This window comes from Hetaerina americana, unplaced genomic scaffold (genome assembly GCF_022747635.1).
Source record: "Hetaerina americana unplaced genomic scaffold, ioHetAmer1.1.p SCAF_2, whole genome shotgun sequence".
NCBI classification, from domain to species: domain Eukaryota; kingdom Metazoa; phylum Arthropoda; class Insecta; order Odonata; family Calopterygidae; genus Hetaerina; species Hetaerina americana.
The window spans coordinates 42,960,590-42,981,632 of NW_027286763.1; the positions used below are offsets into that span (position 1 = coordinate 42,960,590).

General features: G+C 35.9%; 1 protein-coding gene across 1 annotated transcript in view; it reads right to left on the reverse strand.

Annotated features, from left to right (window-relative positions):
- Positions 1-256: 256 nt before the first annotated feature.
- The window catches only part of in (protein inturned), a 29,844-nt gene continuing 9,057 nt past the window's right edge, over positions 257-21,043 (reverse strand). The window contains exons 8-21 of the mRNA XM_071585502.1: positions 20,893-20,970; positions 17,841-18,048; positions 16,173-16,226; positions 16,014-16,076; positions 14,054-14,284; positions 11,775-11,824; positions 10,273-10,374; positions 9,985-10,148; positions 6,352-6,447; positions 5,604-5,974; positions 5,258-5,343; positions 2,060-2,246; positions 1,306-1,457; positions 257-368 (exon numbers count right to left, since the gene is read on the reverse strand). Coding sequence (XP_071441603.1) covers positions 257-368; positions 1,306-1,457; positions 2,060-2,246; positions 5,258-5,343; positions 5,604-5,974; positions 6,352-6,447; positions 9,985-10,148; positions 10,273-10,374; positions 11,775-11,824; positions 14,054-14,284; positions 16,014-16,076; positions 16,173-16,226; positions 17,841-18,048; positions 20,893-20,970 — 1,954 coding nt within the window. The remainder of the gene's footprint in view (positions 369-1,305; positions 1,458-2,059; positions 2,247-5,257; positions 5,344-5,603; positions 5,975-6,351; positions 6,448-9,984; positions 10,149-10,272; positions 10,375-11,774; positions 11,825-14,053; positions 14,285-16,013; positions 16,077-16,172; positions 16,227-17,840; positions 18,049-20,892; positions 20,971-21,043) is intronic.

The window sequence follows — 21,043 nt, forward strand, 5'->3', positions numbered from 1 at the left end:
TTACCATCGAGTCAACAGAACTGCACAAGGAGCCTCCAAAAAAGGCTAAAACAGTACACATTGGGAGATTGTAGTTTTAAGACAAAAATGGCAAAAATTCACATTATTCAATACAAGAGTCATGAGACTTGTAAGAACTGTGCTACCACATTTACAAGTTTTGCATGTCCTTACTTATAATTTCCATAATAGACATTATTTTAAAAAAGGAGAAAAATTGTAATAATTGGCAGAAGAAAACCCATTCCTTTTTTCACTAACCAGTAACACTAAGCCCTAAGCGAAAGGCTATTTCCACCATATTCTGTGGAGCTGAATCAAAATAGCAGACATAGACTTCTTTTGGCTGAGGTGAAAAAAATAGACGCCTGCAAAGAAATAAATTAGATTTAAGCTTCAAAATACTGTATAACTGAAGAAGAATCATTATATGGCACTACATTTTTGGTGACAGTGCTGATCCAACTTTGGTTTTATGGTAATTTCAAGAGATGACTAACTGTTTATACTTTATGTTTATGTTACACTTGATTATAACTAATGTTATCACTAATAGCACATGAAAAATTTAGAATTTTCTCATGGAATCATTAATGAAATAGTCTGTCAACTCTCACCTATACACATTTCTCATCAAGCCTTAAAAATGTTTTCAATGGAAGAATAATTTTTAGGGTATGCATTTATTTCTCATATGGAAAAATCTTATTAAAAAACCTACATAGCTTCTTTTTAATTTCTGAACAATCATTCCTCTATCAAAAAGTCGAATTATCATCATTCCCTTGCCCATTTAAACACCTTTTAAGCCATACTTCCGACCAAAAACAACAGTTGACAATTTAAGTACTGTTGTCAGCTCCTTTAAAAAATTGTTTTACACTGTTAAGTTTGAATGTAACAATGAGGAAAGCCACTGACATTTAACCTTTGACTAAAGTTCGGTATGCATAAATGAGGTAGAAAATAATAAATTTTATCTTCAAAGATACTTTTTATTGTCAACTATTTAAAATGGTAGCATTAGCATTTAATATATTAATGCAAAGTTATCATTATATCAACTAATGTTGGTAAATAAAATTCTTCCATTATTTCTGGTGTGCATCTCCTAGTAATAATATTTGACTTAATAGAACAACTTTGCTTGGCATTACTAGAATGTCCATTATTCTACAGGCAATACACAGTTTGTTGCAAATCCCAGTGGAATTACTACAATTGTTTTTACTTGGCTGGCATCATTCAAATAAAAAGGAATACAGAATGATTCATAGGCAATATTAATCACATAGTTTCACTCACCCAACCACCCAGTATGCAAGGGAATTCGATGACTTCTTGAAGCTGTCGGATGAAGAAGGCACATCAGGGCACTCAAAAAGAACACCATGTTCTTTAACAGCAACTAAAGATTTATTAATCCAGGATGCTGAAGCATCTGGGCCCTTAACATCCTATACATAAATTTCACAGAAATTAAGCCACAAAATTTAATGTTAACACTTAAGAACACAAAAAGTATAACCAAAACAATGTTTATCATCATTTTAACTTCCCAAACTTGCCTATTCAAGAAATAGCTGAAAGAGGCAATGACACAGACTGTATTTTTTATTAAGTATATCTAGATATTTACTGTTACAGAGTGTTATTCGTTCATTACTTTAGATTCACACTAATTTATAAATTTGCGCAAAAATATTATGAATCAATTATAAATAATAATACCAGAAAAGTTCTGAAATATAATTACATTTTATGTTCATGTTAGAAAGTATATTAATCTTTCTCAATTGGCTGTACTTTTCAAATTTGATAATTAAGAGATAAGAATATAGAAATCACAATTGGTACCATAATTTTCGCTACTTTAAAAATATAAGATCCAATTCTTATCACATTTCTTAAATTAATTAAAGCAATATATGAGATTATCCTCATGTAACATTTCAACCTTGAGTTCTAACCATTAGTATATACAAGTACAAGGTCTCTTCCAAGGATACTTCAAAAAGACATAGTTTAAGTCACACAAATTAGTAAATTATACGAGTACCTTAAAGGCAATAGAATGCTGAAGAAGGTTGTGTATGTGCATGCAGCTACGACGGAAGTTTTCAATCACATACTGCATAGATGATGAGCAGTCACCAGTTGGAAAGTTAGGTGGACATACAAAAACTCCTTCTGATTCATCTACACTTAAGTAGAAAAGCAAAACATTCTTCTCTCCTGAAGTCAACCTTAAAGAGTACGGAAAACAACTTAGATTTCTACTTAAATAAAGTTCTAATATCGCACTCTATAATGTGCATGAACATTTACAATTCATGTTTTGGATACATCTTGCAATGCATGATGCATGCAAAAGGTGAATGCATCATGCATTTTAGGTAGTACTTTTGAGAAAATATTAAATGTCTGTATTGCTTACTACTCGCTAAAATCAGTGATATCATTGAAATTTGCAAAAAAGGCAACTATTATCTATATCTCGTGTGGGAAAAAATACTTCAGCATTTATTACTGCGAATTGGCTTGAATAGGTCAAAGTTATACCAGTATACCATATAGTTATAGTTATTGTCTATACCGTTAGACAATAAGATGAAGGCAAATTTTAGAGCATATTTTGGAGCGGCACCGCCCTAAAGAAACTCGGCTTCAAATAAACAGGAGGTGGAAAAACGTAATGCGATATTTACAGAGAGGTGTCATTTTCTTTTGGTGGCCCGATTTTGAATAGACCGCAAGTATTTGGGATCGTTGGGAGAAAGCATTCATAAAATAATTAGATCAATTTAAGAAAAAATGCGCCATACTACCTTGATCAAAAAGTTCCCGGAATAACCACCGTGTGCCGCTCCCATCGTTCCGATTTGAGTTCTGTTTTTTTTTGTTAAATTGGTACATCTGTTGTTGATATTCCCTTTAAATCTTAGTGTCATAACTTGACATTTGCAAAAGTTACGTAGCCAAGAGTACATCTATCTCTGTGTGTTGGCGATTTTTTACAATTTCAGAAATGGATTTAAATTTGCAACAACGAACTTGTATTAAATTTTGCGTAAAAAACGGATTTAGTGGCGCACGGACGTTGGAAATGTTGGAAAAGTGTTTCGGCAACGATTCTCTAAAAAAAACGGTCGTTTACCAGTGGCACGAGCGGTTCAGAAGCGGTCGTGAGTCAATCGAAGATGATGAACGCAGTGGCAGACCATCGACATCGAAAGTCGGTGAAAAAATTGATAAAGTAAAAGAAATGTTGGTCAATAACCGCAAATTAACCATCAGAGAAATAGCGGAGGACTTGAACATTGCCTATGGATCCGCCCAAGACATTGTGGTTAATGATTTGGGTTTCCGTCGTGTAGCATGCCAAAAGACCTCAATTTCATGCAAAAAAGAGACCGTGTTGACGTCGCAAAAGACATGATTTGCGAGGCTGAATCCGATCCCACATTCATCAAAAGGATCATTACTGGAGACGAGACGTGGGTTTATGAGTACGACACGCAATCCAGACATCAGGCAAGTGAATGGCGTTCACCAAATGAGCCGAGACCAAAAAAACCACGTCGTTTTCAGTCAAAAAAGAAGGCAATGCTGACGGTTTTCATGGATTACAACGGTGTAGTGCATCATGAATTTTTGCCAGAAGGCCAGACAGTAAACAAAGAGTATTATTTGGGCGTTATGAGACGTTTGCGTGAAGCAATTCGCCGAAAGAGACCAGAAATGTGGGCAGAAAACTCGTGGATTTTGCACCATGATAACGCACCGTCGCACAGTGCTATCATTATTCGTAATTTTTTGACGAAAAATGCAACAAATACCATCCAACAGTCACCGAATTCACCTGATTTGGCTCCTTTCTGTTCAATCGAGTTAAAAAACCATTACGGGGAACGCGTTTTAGCAGCCGAGAGGAAGTCATGGAAAAATCGCAGGAAGCACTGATGGACATACCGAAAACCGACCGTAACTTTTGCAAATGTCAAGTTATGACACTAAGATTTAAAGGGAATATCAACAACAGATGTACCAATTTAACAAAAAAAACAGAACTCAAATCGGAACGATGGGAGCGCCACACGGTGGTTATTCCGGGAACTTTTTGATCAAGGTAGTATTCATCAAAATTTGTTACAATAAGATGAGTGTGACAAGCCTTTTACAGGAATTAGGCTGGGAGCCACTTGAGATGCGAAGAGAACTTTTGAGACAGAATTTTACAAGGCGGTTCAATAGGTGCCCATGTTTGATGACAAAGGGTGTTCCTGAGGGAAGTTTATGTTATCATCGTGTACTGCCATCCATCGAACGACGGTGAAACAAATTTCAGACTGATTTAAAGGTTAGTTTGGATTTGGCAGTCATTCGAGTAAGACGTGTTTTGTGATTTTTGCTAAGATGGAAAAAGAGCAGTATCGTTCGGCAATTCGCTTTTTGTTTCTGGATGGGAAGAAATGCAAGGAGATAAAAGCAAAGTTGGATGCTGTTTATGGGGACACTTCGCCATATATGACCACAGTTAGATATTGGTTCAATGAATTTAAACGTGGGCAAACATCTGTTTTTGATGAGGAGTGACCAGGACGCCCGGCAGACGTGGTTTCCGAGGAAATCATTAAAAAAGTCCACACCATGATTCTTGCTGATCGACGAACGAAAGTGCGCGAAGTAGCAGAGACTGTGGGTGTGTCAATCAGAACGGCAATTAATGTTTTACATGATAAGTTGGCGATGAAAAAATTGTCGGCCCGATGGGTTCCGCAATTGTGATAACGCACCAGCACATTCATCCGGAGTTGTCGCCACGAAACTGCATGAACTACGTTATGAATTGCTGCCGCACCCCCTGTATTCACCCGATCTGGCTCCCTGCAACTTTTTCTTATTCCCTTACACGAAGAAATGGCTCCCGGGAAAAAATTTAGTTCAAACGAGGAAGTTATCGCCGAGACAAGTGTATTTTGGAGTTTGACAAATCCTATTCTTTGGACGGGTTAAAAAAATGGCTGGAACGTTGGGAAAAGTGTATCTTTCTTAAAGGGGACTATGTTGAAAAATAAAAAAAAATATTTTTGAAAAATGGTTTCTTCATTTCTAACACAGGTACTTATTGAACCGCCCTCTTACATACATCCCCTACATACCTCACTGTAATAAGTAGTTCCAGAAGAAAAAATTAAATTTTAGCAAACTCTTTCACTATACAATAATCCAAAACAATAAACTTTAAGATACTCACTTGACTGGATTCAAATCAGTGACACCATTCAACATACTGTTCTTTAAATCATCCAGATCAAATGATTGCCTACTCCTACTATGGCCCTAAATTAAGAATGAAATGTATGATATAGAACACATAAATAAACAAACAAATGCTACACATACATTAAACCTAAGTAATACTCTTTGTTTTATATCATTCAACGTTATGAGCAAATGTGTGGTATTATAATCACTATTCAACATTAAGTGCAACAATAAAAGTTCATAATAATTTGATGAGTTCAGAGATTAAGAGGGATTGTGAGTAATTCAGTTGCAAAAAAATCTCCTCACAAAATGATAATGCATAATATGCTCACCCTGTAAAGTTCCCAGTCAGAACATCCTGAGCTTTCATCATCATCTTCGCAATCTGACACCGAGGATCTTGAAGAAATTGATATTCCGAGTGGGGACGAAGCTGAAGGAAATACAGCAAGGGATGCACCAAGTGAAGCACCAAGGGATGAAGTGGAAGAGCTTTGCCGCATGCTGCCAACGCTCTCCCGTTGAGCCCTCCGTCCAACCACACTACTCGAAGGCATCCCACCAATCGAGGATGAGTCATCACTGCCAAAACCATAAGATATGGATCCCTCCTTACCAGTGCCTCCTGCACTGGTACCACCAATGCTGACCGAATCTTCTGAAGCTGTGGTGTCTCCACCAACACCACCAGAATTTCCACCACCTTCCAGGGATGCAAGAAATAATCCACTTGAAGACCTTGGACTTTATGACAGCGTTATATTCCAAATTTTGGAAATAACACTATTGCATTTTTAAGTACTCATTAGGGAGAGCAAATGGCACTTCACAGTACTATCATTTTAATAAGTCACTACTGAAATGTAAATGAGGCTCAGGAGTATTCATATGCTACAGGATGCACAACCAGTTTAGAACAATCAACCAGTACCTAGCTCAATATAAACATGTCTTCTTTTTTAGTGAACTGATGAAATAGCATTCAAAATTATTGATAACAAAATAAAAAGATAAATAGTCATGGGACACAAACTTAGCACGTATTTACAAGGATTATAACTTTGAAAAAATAGTTCATACTTTGAGGTGAAAGAAGTGCAGGACTGTCCCTCCTCTTCAAAATAGAAGTAACTTCTGCTCTTCTATTAGATGAGTGAGGTGAAGTGGTTGAATTACCTGAATGGACATATGGAATAAAAATAAGAGGGTTAGGAAAAACAAAGCAATGAGAAAATAAAAGATTGCATATCATACAGCATGAAATATTACTCTGCCCGCTCCATGGCAAACGGATCAAATTCAAATACGATTAAGCTAAAGGAATAAGTTACCCATTCTCTGAAGAAGTTCTCAATACATTAACAACAAGTAAAAGATATGAAATATATGCTAATATTTAAGCAAATTTAAACAAAAAGCCACTAACTATAAAGAATTAGTGTCAGTAAATGTTTTATATGAGGGTAGTTTCAAAGGTTTTCGGAATCACCGCCAGATGTCAGTGCTAGTGCAAGGAGTTTCCTGAGTAATGATAGGTAATCCTTTATTAGTACAGACATAACGCTTCAGTGCTCTAAGGAGGATCGGGATTGGTGTGGTGGCTATTGTATTGGCTTCCCACCCAGAGGGTGCGGGTTCAAATCCCGGCGGTGTTGAATATTTTTCAGAGGTATCTCGATCCTTACTTGAGGTGCTTTGTCTAGGGCACTTTGAGCGAGTACGCTGTCCGTCAGATGGGACGTTAACCTGGAGACCCCTTGATGCCTTTCGTAAAGAGAAGGCTAATGCCAACGCTGGGTTTCTCTCCACCCTTCATCCTTTCCTGTCCATCCCCTATGGCGCAAATGACCTCAGCTGACGGTCGCCTCCCCTAAATACTACTACTACTTCAGTGCTCTAAGAAGAGATCTGTGATGGGGACACCTCTCTGTTGTTGTTCCCATACAGTGATTTGTGAAGATGGAAAAAATTAATATTTGAGCAGTGATGAAATACTTCGTATAGAAAGGTACATATGAAAGCAGAGGAAATTCATGCAGGCTTCATGAACCTTATGGGGGACTCTGCTCCTTCAGGTTCAACTACTGCCTAGTTAACAAAGGTTTGTTCGAGACAGCTTAGATGACCATCTGCATAGTGGTTGGCCAAAATGTGCCACTACCCCAGAAATTATTGCAAATGTACATAAAATGGTCATGGAGGATCACCAACTGAAAGTGCGAGCAATCACTGGAGCTGTAGGGATGTCATCTGGTTGAGCTTATCAGATTTTAACAGCGGAATTAGATATAAGAGAATTATCTGCTAGATGGGTGATGGGACTCTTGATGCAGGATCACAAACACATCAGAATGGAAATTAACAAACAAGGTTTGATCCATTTAAAGAGCAACCAACAACATTTTCTGTACTGGTTTGTGACCAGAGATGAAACTTGGGTCTACTACTATACCCCAGAGACATTACAGCTCTCCAAGCAGTGGAAACATGCTGATTCGCCTCCACCAAAGAAAGCAAAGGCAATTTGGTCGGCCGGAAAGATGATGCTTCAGTTTTCTGGGATGCTTAAGGGATTTTGCTGACAGATTATCTTCCCACTGGTCAAACATTTACTGGACAATACTATGTTAACCTCCGGGACCAACTACAGGAAAAGATACATGAATAAAGGCCAGGTTTGGCAAGGAAGGAAGTCATCTTTCATCAAGACAATGCACGCTCACACACAAGTGTTGTTGCCATGGCAAAAATACGTGAACTAAGATATGAATTTTTGCCCGTTTTATTCACCTGATTTGGCTCCATCAGATTTCCATCTCTTCCCTAAGCTCAAAATTTTCTTTGGTCGATGGAGATTCCCTTCAAACAAAGAACTAACAGCCAAAGTAGACTGGTATTTTGCAGGCTTGAAGGAGTCTAATTTTCAAGATGGCATCAAGATATTGGAACATCGCTGGACCAAGTGTATTAGTGTACAGGGAGACTATACTGAAAAATAAAAAAGTTTCACCGAGCTAAATTTTATTTCTATTCCATTTCTGAGAACTTTTAAAATTACCCTCGTACTTTGATACACGACCAAGTGCTTTAGTAGCTAGCTAAGCTAACGAGGTGTCTTCCTACACTGTGATCTTCTAGAGGCTTAAAGTATTTTTGAATGAAACTGAATGAACTGAATGGATGGATGAATTTTAAGGGATTTTAAGGGATTTTAATGGATCCCAGTCAAGGCAAATGATATTTACACTGAGGAATTCCTGAACTTTTATGCACATCGGTTGATGACTCTGTTAAAGTAACAATAATGGCATTTTCCACAGTTCTTTAAAGTTTTGTACTTTACAAAATAGACCCAAATATAAAGAAACCTATCAACTGTTCAATGTATTCATAGAATTAATTAATTTAGTTCTGAATTAGTCACATTCAACCAAAAATTGGGCATATTTTAACAAAACGTTCTCCATTGGTCACAGCTTTATATTACAGGGCAAACATCACTATTATGAAGCTTAAATTATCAACTGTAAATTATCAGTGATTAAGTTACAAATTCAAACAAAATTATTGTTACTGCCATGTGAACATAATTTTATTTAAAACATTTCCACTTAATTGAAAATATTAACCCATCAAACCATCAAAGGTAAGAAGGAAAAAGACTAAATAAAAATAGCAAAGGTCAAGGACTTGAAAAAGAACTATACAGAAGAAATTTGAAAAGAATGAGAAAGAAAATCAAAACAAAAATGTCATTACTATGTCATTATTATCAGAGCATAAAAGATACAAGATATAAAATGATGAATATGAAAGAAGAATAGTAGAAGAATCCACAAAGGAATTAATACTAAAGTACAGCAAAAGAAAATTAAACAACTCAGTAAGAATAACATTTAATATGACCCAGGAGATGATCAATGGTTAAGAAAACTGGACGAAGAATGTGAATACTTTGTATCATTGTTTCGCAACAAAAAATTACCTTATAAATACTGTAAGAATGAGAATTACTTTTCAATTACATTAACTTTTTAAATTTTAAATAGGTAAAGAGTGATAACAGAATTTCTATGATTAGAAATAGTACAATATATTACTTGAGTATAACTTAAACTAATAAGCTACAATAGGTGTCCAATGTAAAATAAGCATAAAAGTTAACAGCACAATCAGTAGAAAAACATATTAAAATAGTAAGCAACAGTCTTGAAATTCTTCAGTTTGAGCATAATATAAAAAGGTTGGAACATAAGAATTTATTTTTAAATAGAATCAGCCAATTTCCCCAAGTAGCTTGGGCACATATTTATGCCAACATTTGAAATCCACCCTGTTAGAGAAGTAATTTCCATTCTTGAAGGAGTTGGTTTAACGTAATTAAGACTATAAATGTAATGCAATTCTCACATATAAGAGAAACGATTAAAAAACATTGCCAATAATTATTTTTTCCAGCCACAATCCATATAATTAATATACAAAATGCACAATAGGCAAAAGTACAAGCAAATTCCATTTGACGTCTCCTCATCTCTTCCTCATTCAAGGGAAGACATATGATTTCCTCACTGTGTAGCTATATTCCTGGTAGCATTTTGATTTCAAATCTCCTAAGTAAATTTAAAAAACAGGTTCCATATGCAAAAAGTTTAATGCCCTATGTTTATGATTTTGGCATAATAACTATGGCATAGCCCACCATTATCTTACCTGAATTACAAGACTTGGGAGAAGTGGGCTCTGATGACCTACGAAAACTAAGGAATGATGCATCACCTTTACTTTTATTTCTCCCTCTAAAGCCTTTTCTCACCGAGAGATTTCTTAAGAGGGATTCAAGGCTGTCCACTCTTGGCAAGCCACCTGACATCAACCTATCAAAAGAATATAATGAGCTTAAGCATAAAAATTACCATGAGGGTAGAACATATTTGTTTTCCAAAATAATCACTCTTCAGATTATTTTTTAATCTTAATAGATCCTAAAATGCAACTCACCAACTATCACACACAGCTGGAATACCTATTTCATGAATGTGATTCAATGTAGTTTTTGCATGATCAACATAGTCTGGTTCAGGTGGAATGTTACCTTCTTCACTGTAAGATACAAATGAGAAATTTTGATTCAATAAAAGCTTAGGCTATTAACATGTCTAATCGTAACTTGTGGATTTGTGGATTATGGTTGATTCATTTTTTGATAACCAAGAATTGAAATTACGTCAACTCATGAAAAAATTTGCATTTAATACATGGAAAACCTTGAAATTAACAGCATCACTCACCTTCCTCTTTGCAGCTTCTACAGTCCATATCTCATATACCCAGGAGATTCTCACTGTGTTTACAGCTATGCAAGAACTCACGTCTAAAAGGCTATATTTTTCCAACAAATGTACGCCCAAAATCACTACATATAGCTTGGTTTAATCAGTTACATTTTTAACTTATCCCAAAATCTACCCAATAAAAAAATTATTTTTTTAAATAGTGCACTAATGGACCAGCACAGTTTAATAGTGACTGTGACTGTTTCATGGGACCATTATGATTTCTTTTAACAACAGCCTAATTAACCCACAAAATTAGCCATTGAACAACATGCACTTGAGTTAACATGTGTTCAGTACCCTAGTAATTTTCAGTAAGTTAAACAACTCAGAATCTTAAAAAGTGAGGCGTTTGAAGCATGCAATTCTGACCCAAATTGAGAAAAACATACAGATTTTTTCAGATGCCGCAACAGGTTTGTGGAGGGGGCTGTTCAAGTTTTAACAGTATTTCAAATTTATCTAAACAGAAATCTGTACAAGTTGATTCCACCATGCCAGCAGAAGTCATACATGTCTATGGAAAACTTCCATGCTGGGAGAGTAAAGGATTAAATACTTGAAAATTTTCACCTAACCAACCATGAAATTTCTAAAGAAGTACCCTAAGACACCTAAAAACGTTCGTGCTACATAATGCTGAGTAGGAATCTCCTGGTTCATCATATTTTTTTTAATTTTACACTGCATCTGTTTTAGTTGCATAGCTAGAGTTTGCTTGTCTCACCCAGAGAGGTCCCTAAGTTTTGCACCCTCCTCTCCCATGGAATGAATGGGCTAAGTCCATACTGATTTTATCAACCAATGTTTTCCAATCCAAACTCCTTCATTTTCACTGTATTCCCATAGTGCCCAGGGTAAAACAAGGATCTTTTATACTGGAACCATTACATAATTTCTCCTTATCACATTCATTCCTCTATCTTCTTAGGTTTGCCATTTATTACTTTTTCATGAAATACTTAGGTTTATCCTCTTTGCATAACCAGCTGATCCATATTATCTCTTGTACATCTCCAACTACACATCTGTGCAAATGGAGAATTGTTTAACCTCCCATTATGAGTTAATCCAAGGAATATTTTTATTGTGTACTAAGATTATTCTTTGCTTTGCATAGCTACATTACTTTTAATTAAATCTTAGTTTTTAATCACTTCCTCTCACCTTATAGAGCAGCCTCCCATTTCCAAGACCACAGCTAGCATTCCTTGATCCTGAGGATGATATTCAAGAAATGATACCATGAAACTAATTTAAATTTCCTACCCAATATGCATCTAATTATTACCACATAATTTCTTTAAGTGGGTCGCGGTAGTCCAGGAGGTAGAGCGTTGGGTCCCAAGTTCGATTCCCGGGCAAGTCTCTGGGCACCTGCAGCTTCACCCAAGCTATGTGATTTTTCGGGTACCGGGTCTTCCTGGGAAACCATAACCGGCACAGGGAAAGGAACTGGCCTCTCTACTCTGATGTGTGAATTTCACATGCCGTTGGGCTTAGTACGGGGAGAACTCTACCATGACCTACCAAACCGAACTTCAGGTTGATTACTGTGTTTGTGGTTTTTTTAATTTTTTTTAATTGGTATTGAAACAACAAGTTACATCATTTAAACTATAATTTTAAGACTTTCCTGAGGGAAGAGTAGAGTAAAATTGTTTATGAACTTAGATAATTAATGGCAGGTTTTTCAGATCCCATAGAACCTGCAGTTAATGGATTCTGAGTAATGATGTGGAACTATGTACACCCATGTATCAATATGGAAGAGAACAGATAGAAATATTTATTCCAATTTCAATATTTCCAGCCAGAACTGAGTTTTAAAAAATTTTACAGCCTGCAGTAACAAAGAAATATTTTAGAGAATATAAACATACATAAAACTGATGAAAAACAGTGATCAACCCGAAGGTTGGTTTGGTAGGTGATGTTCACCCAATACTAAGCCTGATGGCATGTGAAATTCACACATCAGAGTAGGGAGGCCAATTTTTTTCCCTGTGCCCATTATGGTTTCCCAGGAAGATCTGGTTCCTAAAAAATGACATAACTTGGGTAGAGCTGAGGGTGCCCAGAGGGGCATGCCTGGGAATTGAACCCAGGCCCTCTGGTCAGTACTCCAACACTCAACCCCAAGGCTACCACATCATTAAACATACATATACATAGTTACTCAAGAGAAAGATCTCAACTACCTAGATATATAAGACCCAAATATAATACTTTGATGATGAAGATCGGTTTCAGTTTTTTCAAAAAAGAGATTATATGAATTTGGCTGCACTCTATGCTTGATTGTGTTTTCAATGATTTATATTTCTCAAGTAAGGAGAGAATGTGAATTAAAAAATGAACGAAAAGAATTGCGAATGTAAGATAAATGAATTGAAAACAAAATGAAAATATAAAACTAACTGAAAAAGGAAAACAATATACAATCCATTGAGATTCCACACAGATGTTGGGCAGATTTTTAAAAAGATATTAAGTGCAGATTGATCAGTTTAATCCAATCACAAAATTCCCTCATTTTCCCAGATGCCGCTGTAAAAATTTCCTGCTTCAAAAACCATCACCAAACACATACAGGCAAAGTCAATCCATTTTACCAGATTAATTTTGCATTATATATGTTATAGCAGCAAAATTAGAGGATTTTTTTATGTTCCTTTTGTATTGTTTCATGATAATGACACACCTCACTCAAAGGTTATCCAAAAGGATTTTAACCAAAATATCACCTAAACCTGGAGCAGGCATCTCTCAGAAAGTTTAAACTACTTCCAAAGGTAGCTTCCATTCATCCACTATTGAAATAAACTAAAAAATAATGTTAAAATTAATATTTGCAACAAAAAACTGAAAATTTTAATGAAGATACAAATGTGTATCTCTATTAGATGTGATAATTACAAAGCACAATTATGCTTACAGATCACTCATGACCATTCTCTCTTAAAACTCATTATTTTTTTAAGCCATTGCTGCTCAAATCAAATAACAATTTTTTAAGGTCCTAATATCCCTTTTAAAGTTCTTGGCTTTCAAATTACATGATTTTTTTTTGTCACTGCAATTACACTGACCTTGTCCAAATTTTCTGTTTTTACTGTCACTAGACACACACTTTTAATGTTGTATCATCAAGAAAGCCAGAGATTCTTTGATAATCAGTGATCTCAACATTATATGTCTTTATATGACTGATTCACCCTACATGTATTCTTGGAAGGGTGTAGCAGAAAAGTTGAGGCAAGGGCAACATTAGGGTGATCTCTGATATGGCAACAATTAAGAAGAGGTGTCAAAGTCACCTAGTTAGCAGATCAGAAATCAGGAATTAGAACTAAACAGTAGAATCTTATACACTACCACCGTTTGTACCCTTCATTAATGTAAAATTGTATTCCTAACCAAAAAAATGAACATTATGTACTTACTTTTCCAACGACTAATAGGAACCATCTTCCCTCGGGCATGGGGTATGCACCTTGCTCTCCTTCCATGCTTGCCCTTAGCCCTCTGTTGCAGGAAGTTAAGTATATTTCTTTCCAAAAGACCAATGAACGAACCGGCTCTGTACGACAAAGATGTATAATACCAAGTTGGTTGAGGAAAGAATGTACACATGGGAGATCCTCAGTAGGAAGATGAGAAGCTATCAGAAAGCCCTGCAAGAAAAAAACAGGTTAATCACTTAAGACTCAAAATAAATTAACGGAACTTATTCAAAAAATAGATTCTTTTAATGGCCACAAGCCATCATTGTCACAAGAGTGAACCCTTAAAAAAGGTAGTTTTCTGATGATTCCTTATATCTACAACATATTAACTTTGCATGGACTTCTTTCTTGCTCTGTATTATTTGGTTCTTTAATTTTTCATACTTTATTAGCCGGTATGCAATCCCAAGAAAGGTTCTCAAAAAATGTGTGTGGATAAGCATTAACTTGAGGAACTTCAACTAGAACAAGTAGAATTGTTCACTTATTTCAAAGCATTTCTGAAAGGGGAAAAGTAGTCAGGATACTAAAAGAAGAATTTCATTATGTAAAGAGGGTTCAACAAAGAAACAGAAGCTGATAATGGATAACTTTAAGTGACGATGTAAAAAAAGACTAGTGAAAACTTTAATATACATCATAGTTTTGTATGCCTCAGAAACCTATAAGCATAGATTGGAGACCTTTGAAATTCGGGTATGGAGAAGAATGAAGAAAATTAAATTGACAGAATGGAAAGCAAATGGGATTCTAGGGATTAGAGAAGGGCGATGGCAGAAATTCAAAGAAGGTAGGACAAGTATATATAATAGCATATTAAGTATCAACTGAGGTGCTGAAAACTGTAATAGAAAAGAGATTACTGGGAAACAAGATAGGAGGAGGAAAATAATAGGCATTTGGGATGGAATAAAGGTAAGTAGAAAGTATGCAGAGCTAAAGAATGAGTTGTTGCAGTATGGGCTTTCGGGATATTTTATGTTGTTTTAGTCAGGGGTTATCAATACAGTAATGATTAATGCATGGATTAGTCAAATACCAATCCTAAGGCAGTAGACTGCGGCATATAATAAAAATGATAATTCCATCCAAAATTCTATTCTCTTCCTTCATCTCCTCTTCTTGGCCAGAATTCTCTGTTCTGTTACAGCTGCCAGCATCTCATTACCTCTAAGGATTTCCTCCTCCCACTTTTTCTTTATTTAAACTTCACCCAGCTGTTGCAGGATGGTGGCAGGTAGGATATCGGGTTGTGTTTTGTTAGAAGAGACAAGGGAATTAGTATTTGGTAGATTATCCATCTAAAACCATACCTGGTAGATTACCTATAATAAACCTCTTCACTTCTACTTCCATTTCTAAAGCCATATCATTTGTCCTCCTCCTTATCTAACTAATTTTCTTCCATTCTTTCCTGGGCCCATATCTCGAAAATCTTCAATCTATGTTCATTCCCATCTCTTAATGACCATTTTTTGAATTCACACAGCACTATGAACCATATTTAAGGTTTGACTATCTTTTATTGAAATTTTAACAAGGCTTCTTCCCTTAATTCCCACTTTGCAATAGCTTCTTTCACAATCACAATTCTTAAAGAATTGTAATAGAAGCCTAAATGGCCTCACTGATATAGAGATCTTTATAGACTACCTTTTGCCTGGTTCCTCCTACTTGATCTGCAGGCATGTGTGACCCTACCAAGCACAATTATCATTGATCCCACCATTAAAACTCTAGAGATCATTGGACTCCAGCCATTCCATTATGTCAAGGCTGCATTCCATAGGGATAGGACAATTACTACATTCATTATTACTGTACTAGATGAATTTGCAATATATTGGTAATATATCAATGCTTTATTTTACGATCTTGCATTAATTAAATGTCATACCTTATAATATAAGCAACTTCCAACAATATTAAAAAGCCTTTGGCATAGATGGTGCTCTTCATTCTGTAAAATAAATTTTAAGGTGAGATAGAATATTATTTTTGTCAACTTGTGAGTGATGGTGCATGTATATTAGTCACAACAGCTAATATCACTTACCAAGCATTGAAAATCAGCTGCCTCTAACTGATTTAAGGCATCATCGATTTGATTCTGTAAAACAAAATACAGACGAGCACTATTAAATTCTGCTTCAGAAATATCAGTGCACATGCAAGTATCACCTCATTTTCTGATGAAAAATCACCTTTATATTAAAACAAATATATTAAATTACATAACTTAATGGCTCCCTAACAATTTACAATAAATAATTTTTTAGTACATAGGATAGAAGAACAAAGCCAAAGCACATGACATCACCATAATAGATTAGGTTCATTTTGGCATTTGTTTTGGAGGAAAGTTTAAAACTTTTTACCTGGCCAACATGGTAGTTGGTGAGTACATATCTCTTTCTGGAAAACAGATAATCTCTGGGCAACTTAAAATGTTACTGTAGTTAATGGGGAAATGACCAGAGGTAGTTTATGTAAGGAGTGAGAAACTCCAACATATGGAGTACAAGGCCTTCAGGCTCCAAAAAGATACTTTTACTGTGATGTAAGGTTTTCCCTGGTTGAACCAGGGAAAACCTTTCTCTGAAAACCAATCTCTTTTCTAATCCTTTCATGATCCACATCTTCTCCATCCTCTTCCTCTACAACTTTACCCACCATCCACTGATGAAGTTCATTGTCACTACCTTTGGTTTTGTCCGTAACTTAAGCCTCCACAAATACTGCTAATTTTGAGTCAAAACTTTTGTTGCCATCATAAACAGAAGTACGAATAATTACAAAAAATGAAAACCCAAATGCCCCAAAACTTCAAACGGTAGCCTTAATTCCTGGGATGTGGCTTGGACCATTACCAACTGGACAAGAATTTGCATTCAAAGTATGAAGCAAAGTAAAATGACTTGAACAGGTTTTGGCCCTACTTCATATGCATTTATTTTTCTTTTACGTGAAAACAGAAAAGTGTAAAAAGACATCTGTTGTAATTTCATCTGGCTATATAGCTACTATGGAGATTCATTTCATCTCACAGTCACATTTCTTCAAAAAATCAAACTTTGATGATTATTATTATCTGAAGGAGTACAATATTAGTCTGAATATAAGGCAATGTTTTTTCTCCAATATTCACCTTTGAAAGTCATATTCACAATATAGTTGAGTATTTGTAAATTTAAAAACCTAAGTGTGTATAGTGAGGCTCTGCAAATGTTTCAGCATATCTATTAATAATTGCTACATAGTAATTGAAATGGGTAATCAGAATTTGAGGCTACATGGTGAAAATATTATGTAAAAACATCACGAGGAGAAATATGAAAATATATCAAGGTTAAACTGTAGAAACCTCATACAGAAAAGTCTTTAACATGTGTTATAGAACTGTCCTGTGGTCTTGGTAGCTCTTAGGACAGTGTTTTTGTGTTCATAATTTTGAAGCCTCAATCCTTTATTGACACAATATTGAATAAAAAGGCCAAAACAATACCAATATTTAAATAACTTAAGATAAATTTCACTTTTATAAGGCTTAAATATGCATTTTTAAATTAACATCAAATTTTGCATTTACACGTACGAGCATGTACACACACTTCCAGGCCAAATTATCAACACCATAAAAGTATTTACAATACAAAATAGGCATGCTTCTTGATGATTAAATATAACATTTACTTACATATTTAAACCAATAAGTATGAGTTACCTGAACATCATGTGGCAAGGAAAGCAAGTGGCTGGCTGACAGAATGTCTTCAAAAAGATGAGGTGAAGATAATTTAGCTTTTGATGCTAACTCTGTGCAAACATTGGATACTTTTGTATTGCTCCAAAATCCTCCAATGAGAACTCTTGTGAAAAACATGTCAAGAAGATGGTCCAGCCCAGGTTTGAGGCTTGAATCAGAAAATGCCCTGAAACAAATATTGAAAAAAAATTGAAATTCTGTTGCAACAGTCGCATTCATGAATAAAATAAATAATGTAGATAAGTTAATGAATATTACAAAAAGTGTCTATAAACTGAAGCATGTTTATTAATTGCTCTATCAACTTGAACCTTTTGATCCCTTTTCATAGTTGTTGTCTTATTGCTTTTTGAAGTAAATGTTGAATGGTCTTACTTAAATAATTTTCTTTTGTTTCAATCGCAAGAGCTATATAATCAATAGTTACGATTAACCTTGAACACTAATACTTCATATAGAAATATTGCATTGCTTATACAGTATAATGTTTGGAGATTCTGTTAAAAGATATTCATGCATAAAATTAGTGCCATAAAGCTCACTAAAATAATCATTTCATTTGTGAAAAAAATTATGAAAATGGATATTTACAATGTTTAAAATATGAGAAAAACAATGACGATGCTATTCAAAATAGATGAGATAGATATGGAGCCTTCATAAAATAAAAAAATAGGATGCATTTATGTCAGTTAAGAGCTGTTTTTTTACTTTAAATGACAAATATTTTTTTACGTGGTTTGATGCTTAAGTATAACTCCATTTGTAAATTCTTTAGGGTAACTTTTCCAGATCATTAATGTGATTAGGGAGGTTAAAATTCTCAAATTCATGTTCAGTTTCATAATCAGAGACAATATTAAGGGATTGAGATGGTGCGGGGACTAACATCCTGGCTTCCCACCCAGAGGGCCCAGGTTCAAATCCCGGTGGTATTGAATATTTTTCAGAGGTTTCTCGATCCCTACTTGAGGTGCTTTGTGGAGGGCACTTTGAGTGCGTACGCCGTCCTTCGGATGGGATGCTAAGCTGCAGACCCCTTGGTGCCTTTTGTAAAGAGTAGGCTAATGCTGATGCCGGGTTTCTCTCCACCCTTCATCCTTTAATGTCCATCCCCTATGGTGCAAATGACCTCGGCTGTCAGTCACCTCCCCTAAATACTACTACTACTCTACAATATCAATTTCTGAAGATACTTTAGGTAGCAAAAAAACATATTGTCAAGATGGATTTATTTTAAAAACATTAGTGGGGGGGTGAACAGAATTGAAGTACAGAATCGAACCCAGGCCTTTCAGTCAATGCCAGGCACCCCTTGTTGTTCCTACTGGACTACCACATCCCTGGATGAATGTATACCTCAGCTTAGCTTGTACTAAGCCCTATAGCATGTGAGATTTACATATTAAAAGTCACGGTGTCTACTGTTGCCTGTGTTACCTGCATCTCCAAGAGAATCCTGATAGCCAGAAAGTTATAGCTTGGACTGTTTAGAGGTATCACCTAGATTTGAATCTAGGATCCTCTCAAAAGGAACTGAACACTCACCCCACTGGATTCTTTGTTCACTTAACAAAAGGAAGAACAAAATATCAAACAAGCTGCCTACACCACCCATCACTAAGGGGGGACCCATAAATAACTGGGCACAATTTTTTTAAAATACAGAATTTATTTTTTCGAGTAATAAATGTTAGTCACCTTTGAAGTACTCTCCATCGATACTAATGCAGTAGTTCAAACATTTTTTCCACAGCATGAAACACATTTTGTACTCATCCTTTCCAATGCCTTGCAATGCCACCTTCAAATCTCTTTTAACCTCCGAAATGTCCGCAAAACATTTCCCTTTCAGCTCCCTTTCATCCAGGAGAACAAAAGGAAGTCTCAAGGTGCAAGATCCAATGAATACGGTCAGTGAGGGAACAGTATCATGTGGTTTTTCACCAAATAATTGAGCACAGAAATGGCTGAGTTGCAGCATTGTCAAGGTGGAAGAAGCAGTTCCCACTCTACCACAACTCGGGCCATTTCAACCAAACACTCCTGTGCGACTGCCTATAAACACTCAGGTACAAAACTTGGTTCACTATTTGATGCTCAGGGATGTACTCGAGGTGAACAATGCTACAAACATCAAAAAAACTGACCAACATTGTCTTCATGGCCAATTTAACTTGCCAGGCCTATTTCAGGCTAGGGGAGTTTCCTGCCTTCCACTGTGGCAACTGTTGCTTCATCTTGGTGTCATACCCATTACACCACGATTCGTCCCTGGGGATAATTTTGTTGAACAAGTTCTTGTCCACTTCCAAGTAGCAAGTCATGGCAAGCAGCAACACAAGCCACTTTTTCATAAGGAGTCAGGGGGGAGGGGGATGAACTTCACCGTGATTCCTCCCATTTGCAAATCTTCAGCTAAAATACATTGCACTGAGCTCCAAGAAAGACCAGATAGTTCAGCAAGTTCATCAATAGCATGCCTTCTATCCTCGCACATTTTTTCCATGTTTTCATCAGTTCTGGATATGGAAGGCCAGCCCAGGCATTGAATCTCTTTGATCGATATTTTGCCACGTTTGAATTATGAATAGCATTCATACACTTGAGTTCTTTTCAAGGCATGTTCCTTATTAGCTGTAGACAACATATTAACACATCCAATGCACTTCAACAGAAGAGAAAACAAAATTTCAACACCGCATGCTGTTCTCGAATATCAGCCACTTCAAAACATCAAAGAGGTAGAAGAACTGGTCACATAAAAACTGTCTCAGGGATTTGTTACACTCATCTTAAGCAATTGGCATACTGACTCAGGAGGGATTACTTAAAATCAATCTAGTGGAAGAGCCCAAACTATAAGAGCGACATGCACAGCGAATTCCAAGCAGTTATTTTTGGGTCCCCCTTCATATATACCTGTATACCAACATATAATTTATATATTAAGTCTATCATGAGTATTTGTACATTGCAATCAATACATTTTATTAAATGACAAGCATACCTGTTAAGGGTTTGGCAACTAAAACGTAAGGCACGTATCAGTTCTTCTGTCAGCAAGACAGTCTCAGGAATGGAACAACTGCAATTAACAGAATCAGCTACAGTCTCATTTTTTGCCACTTTTGTTGGTCATTAAAGTAAAATTAAAATCT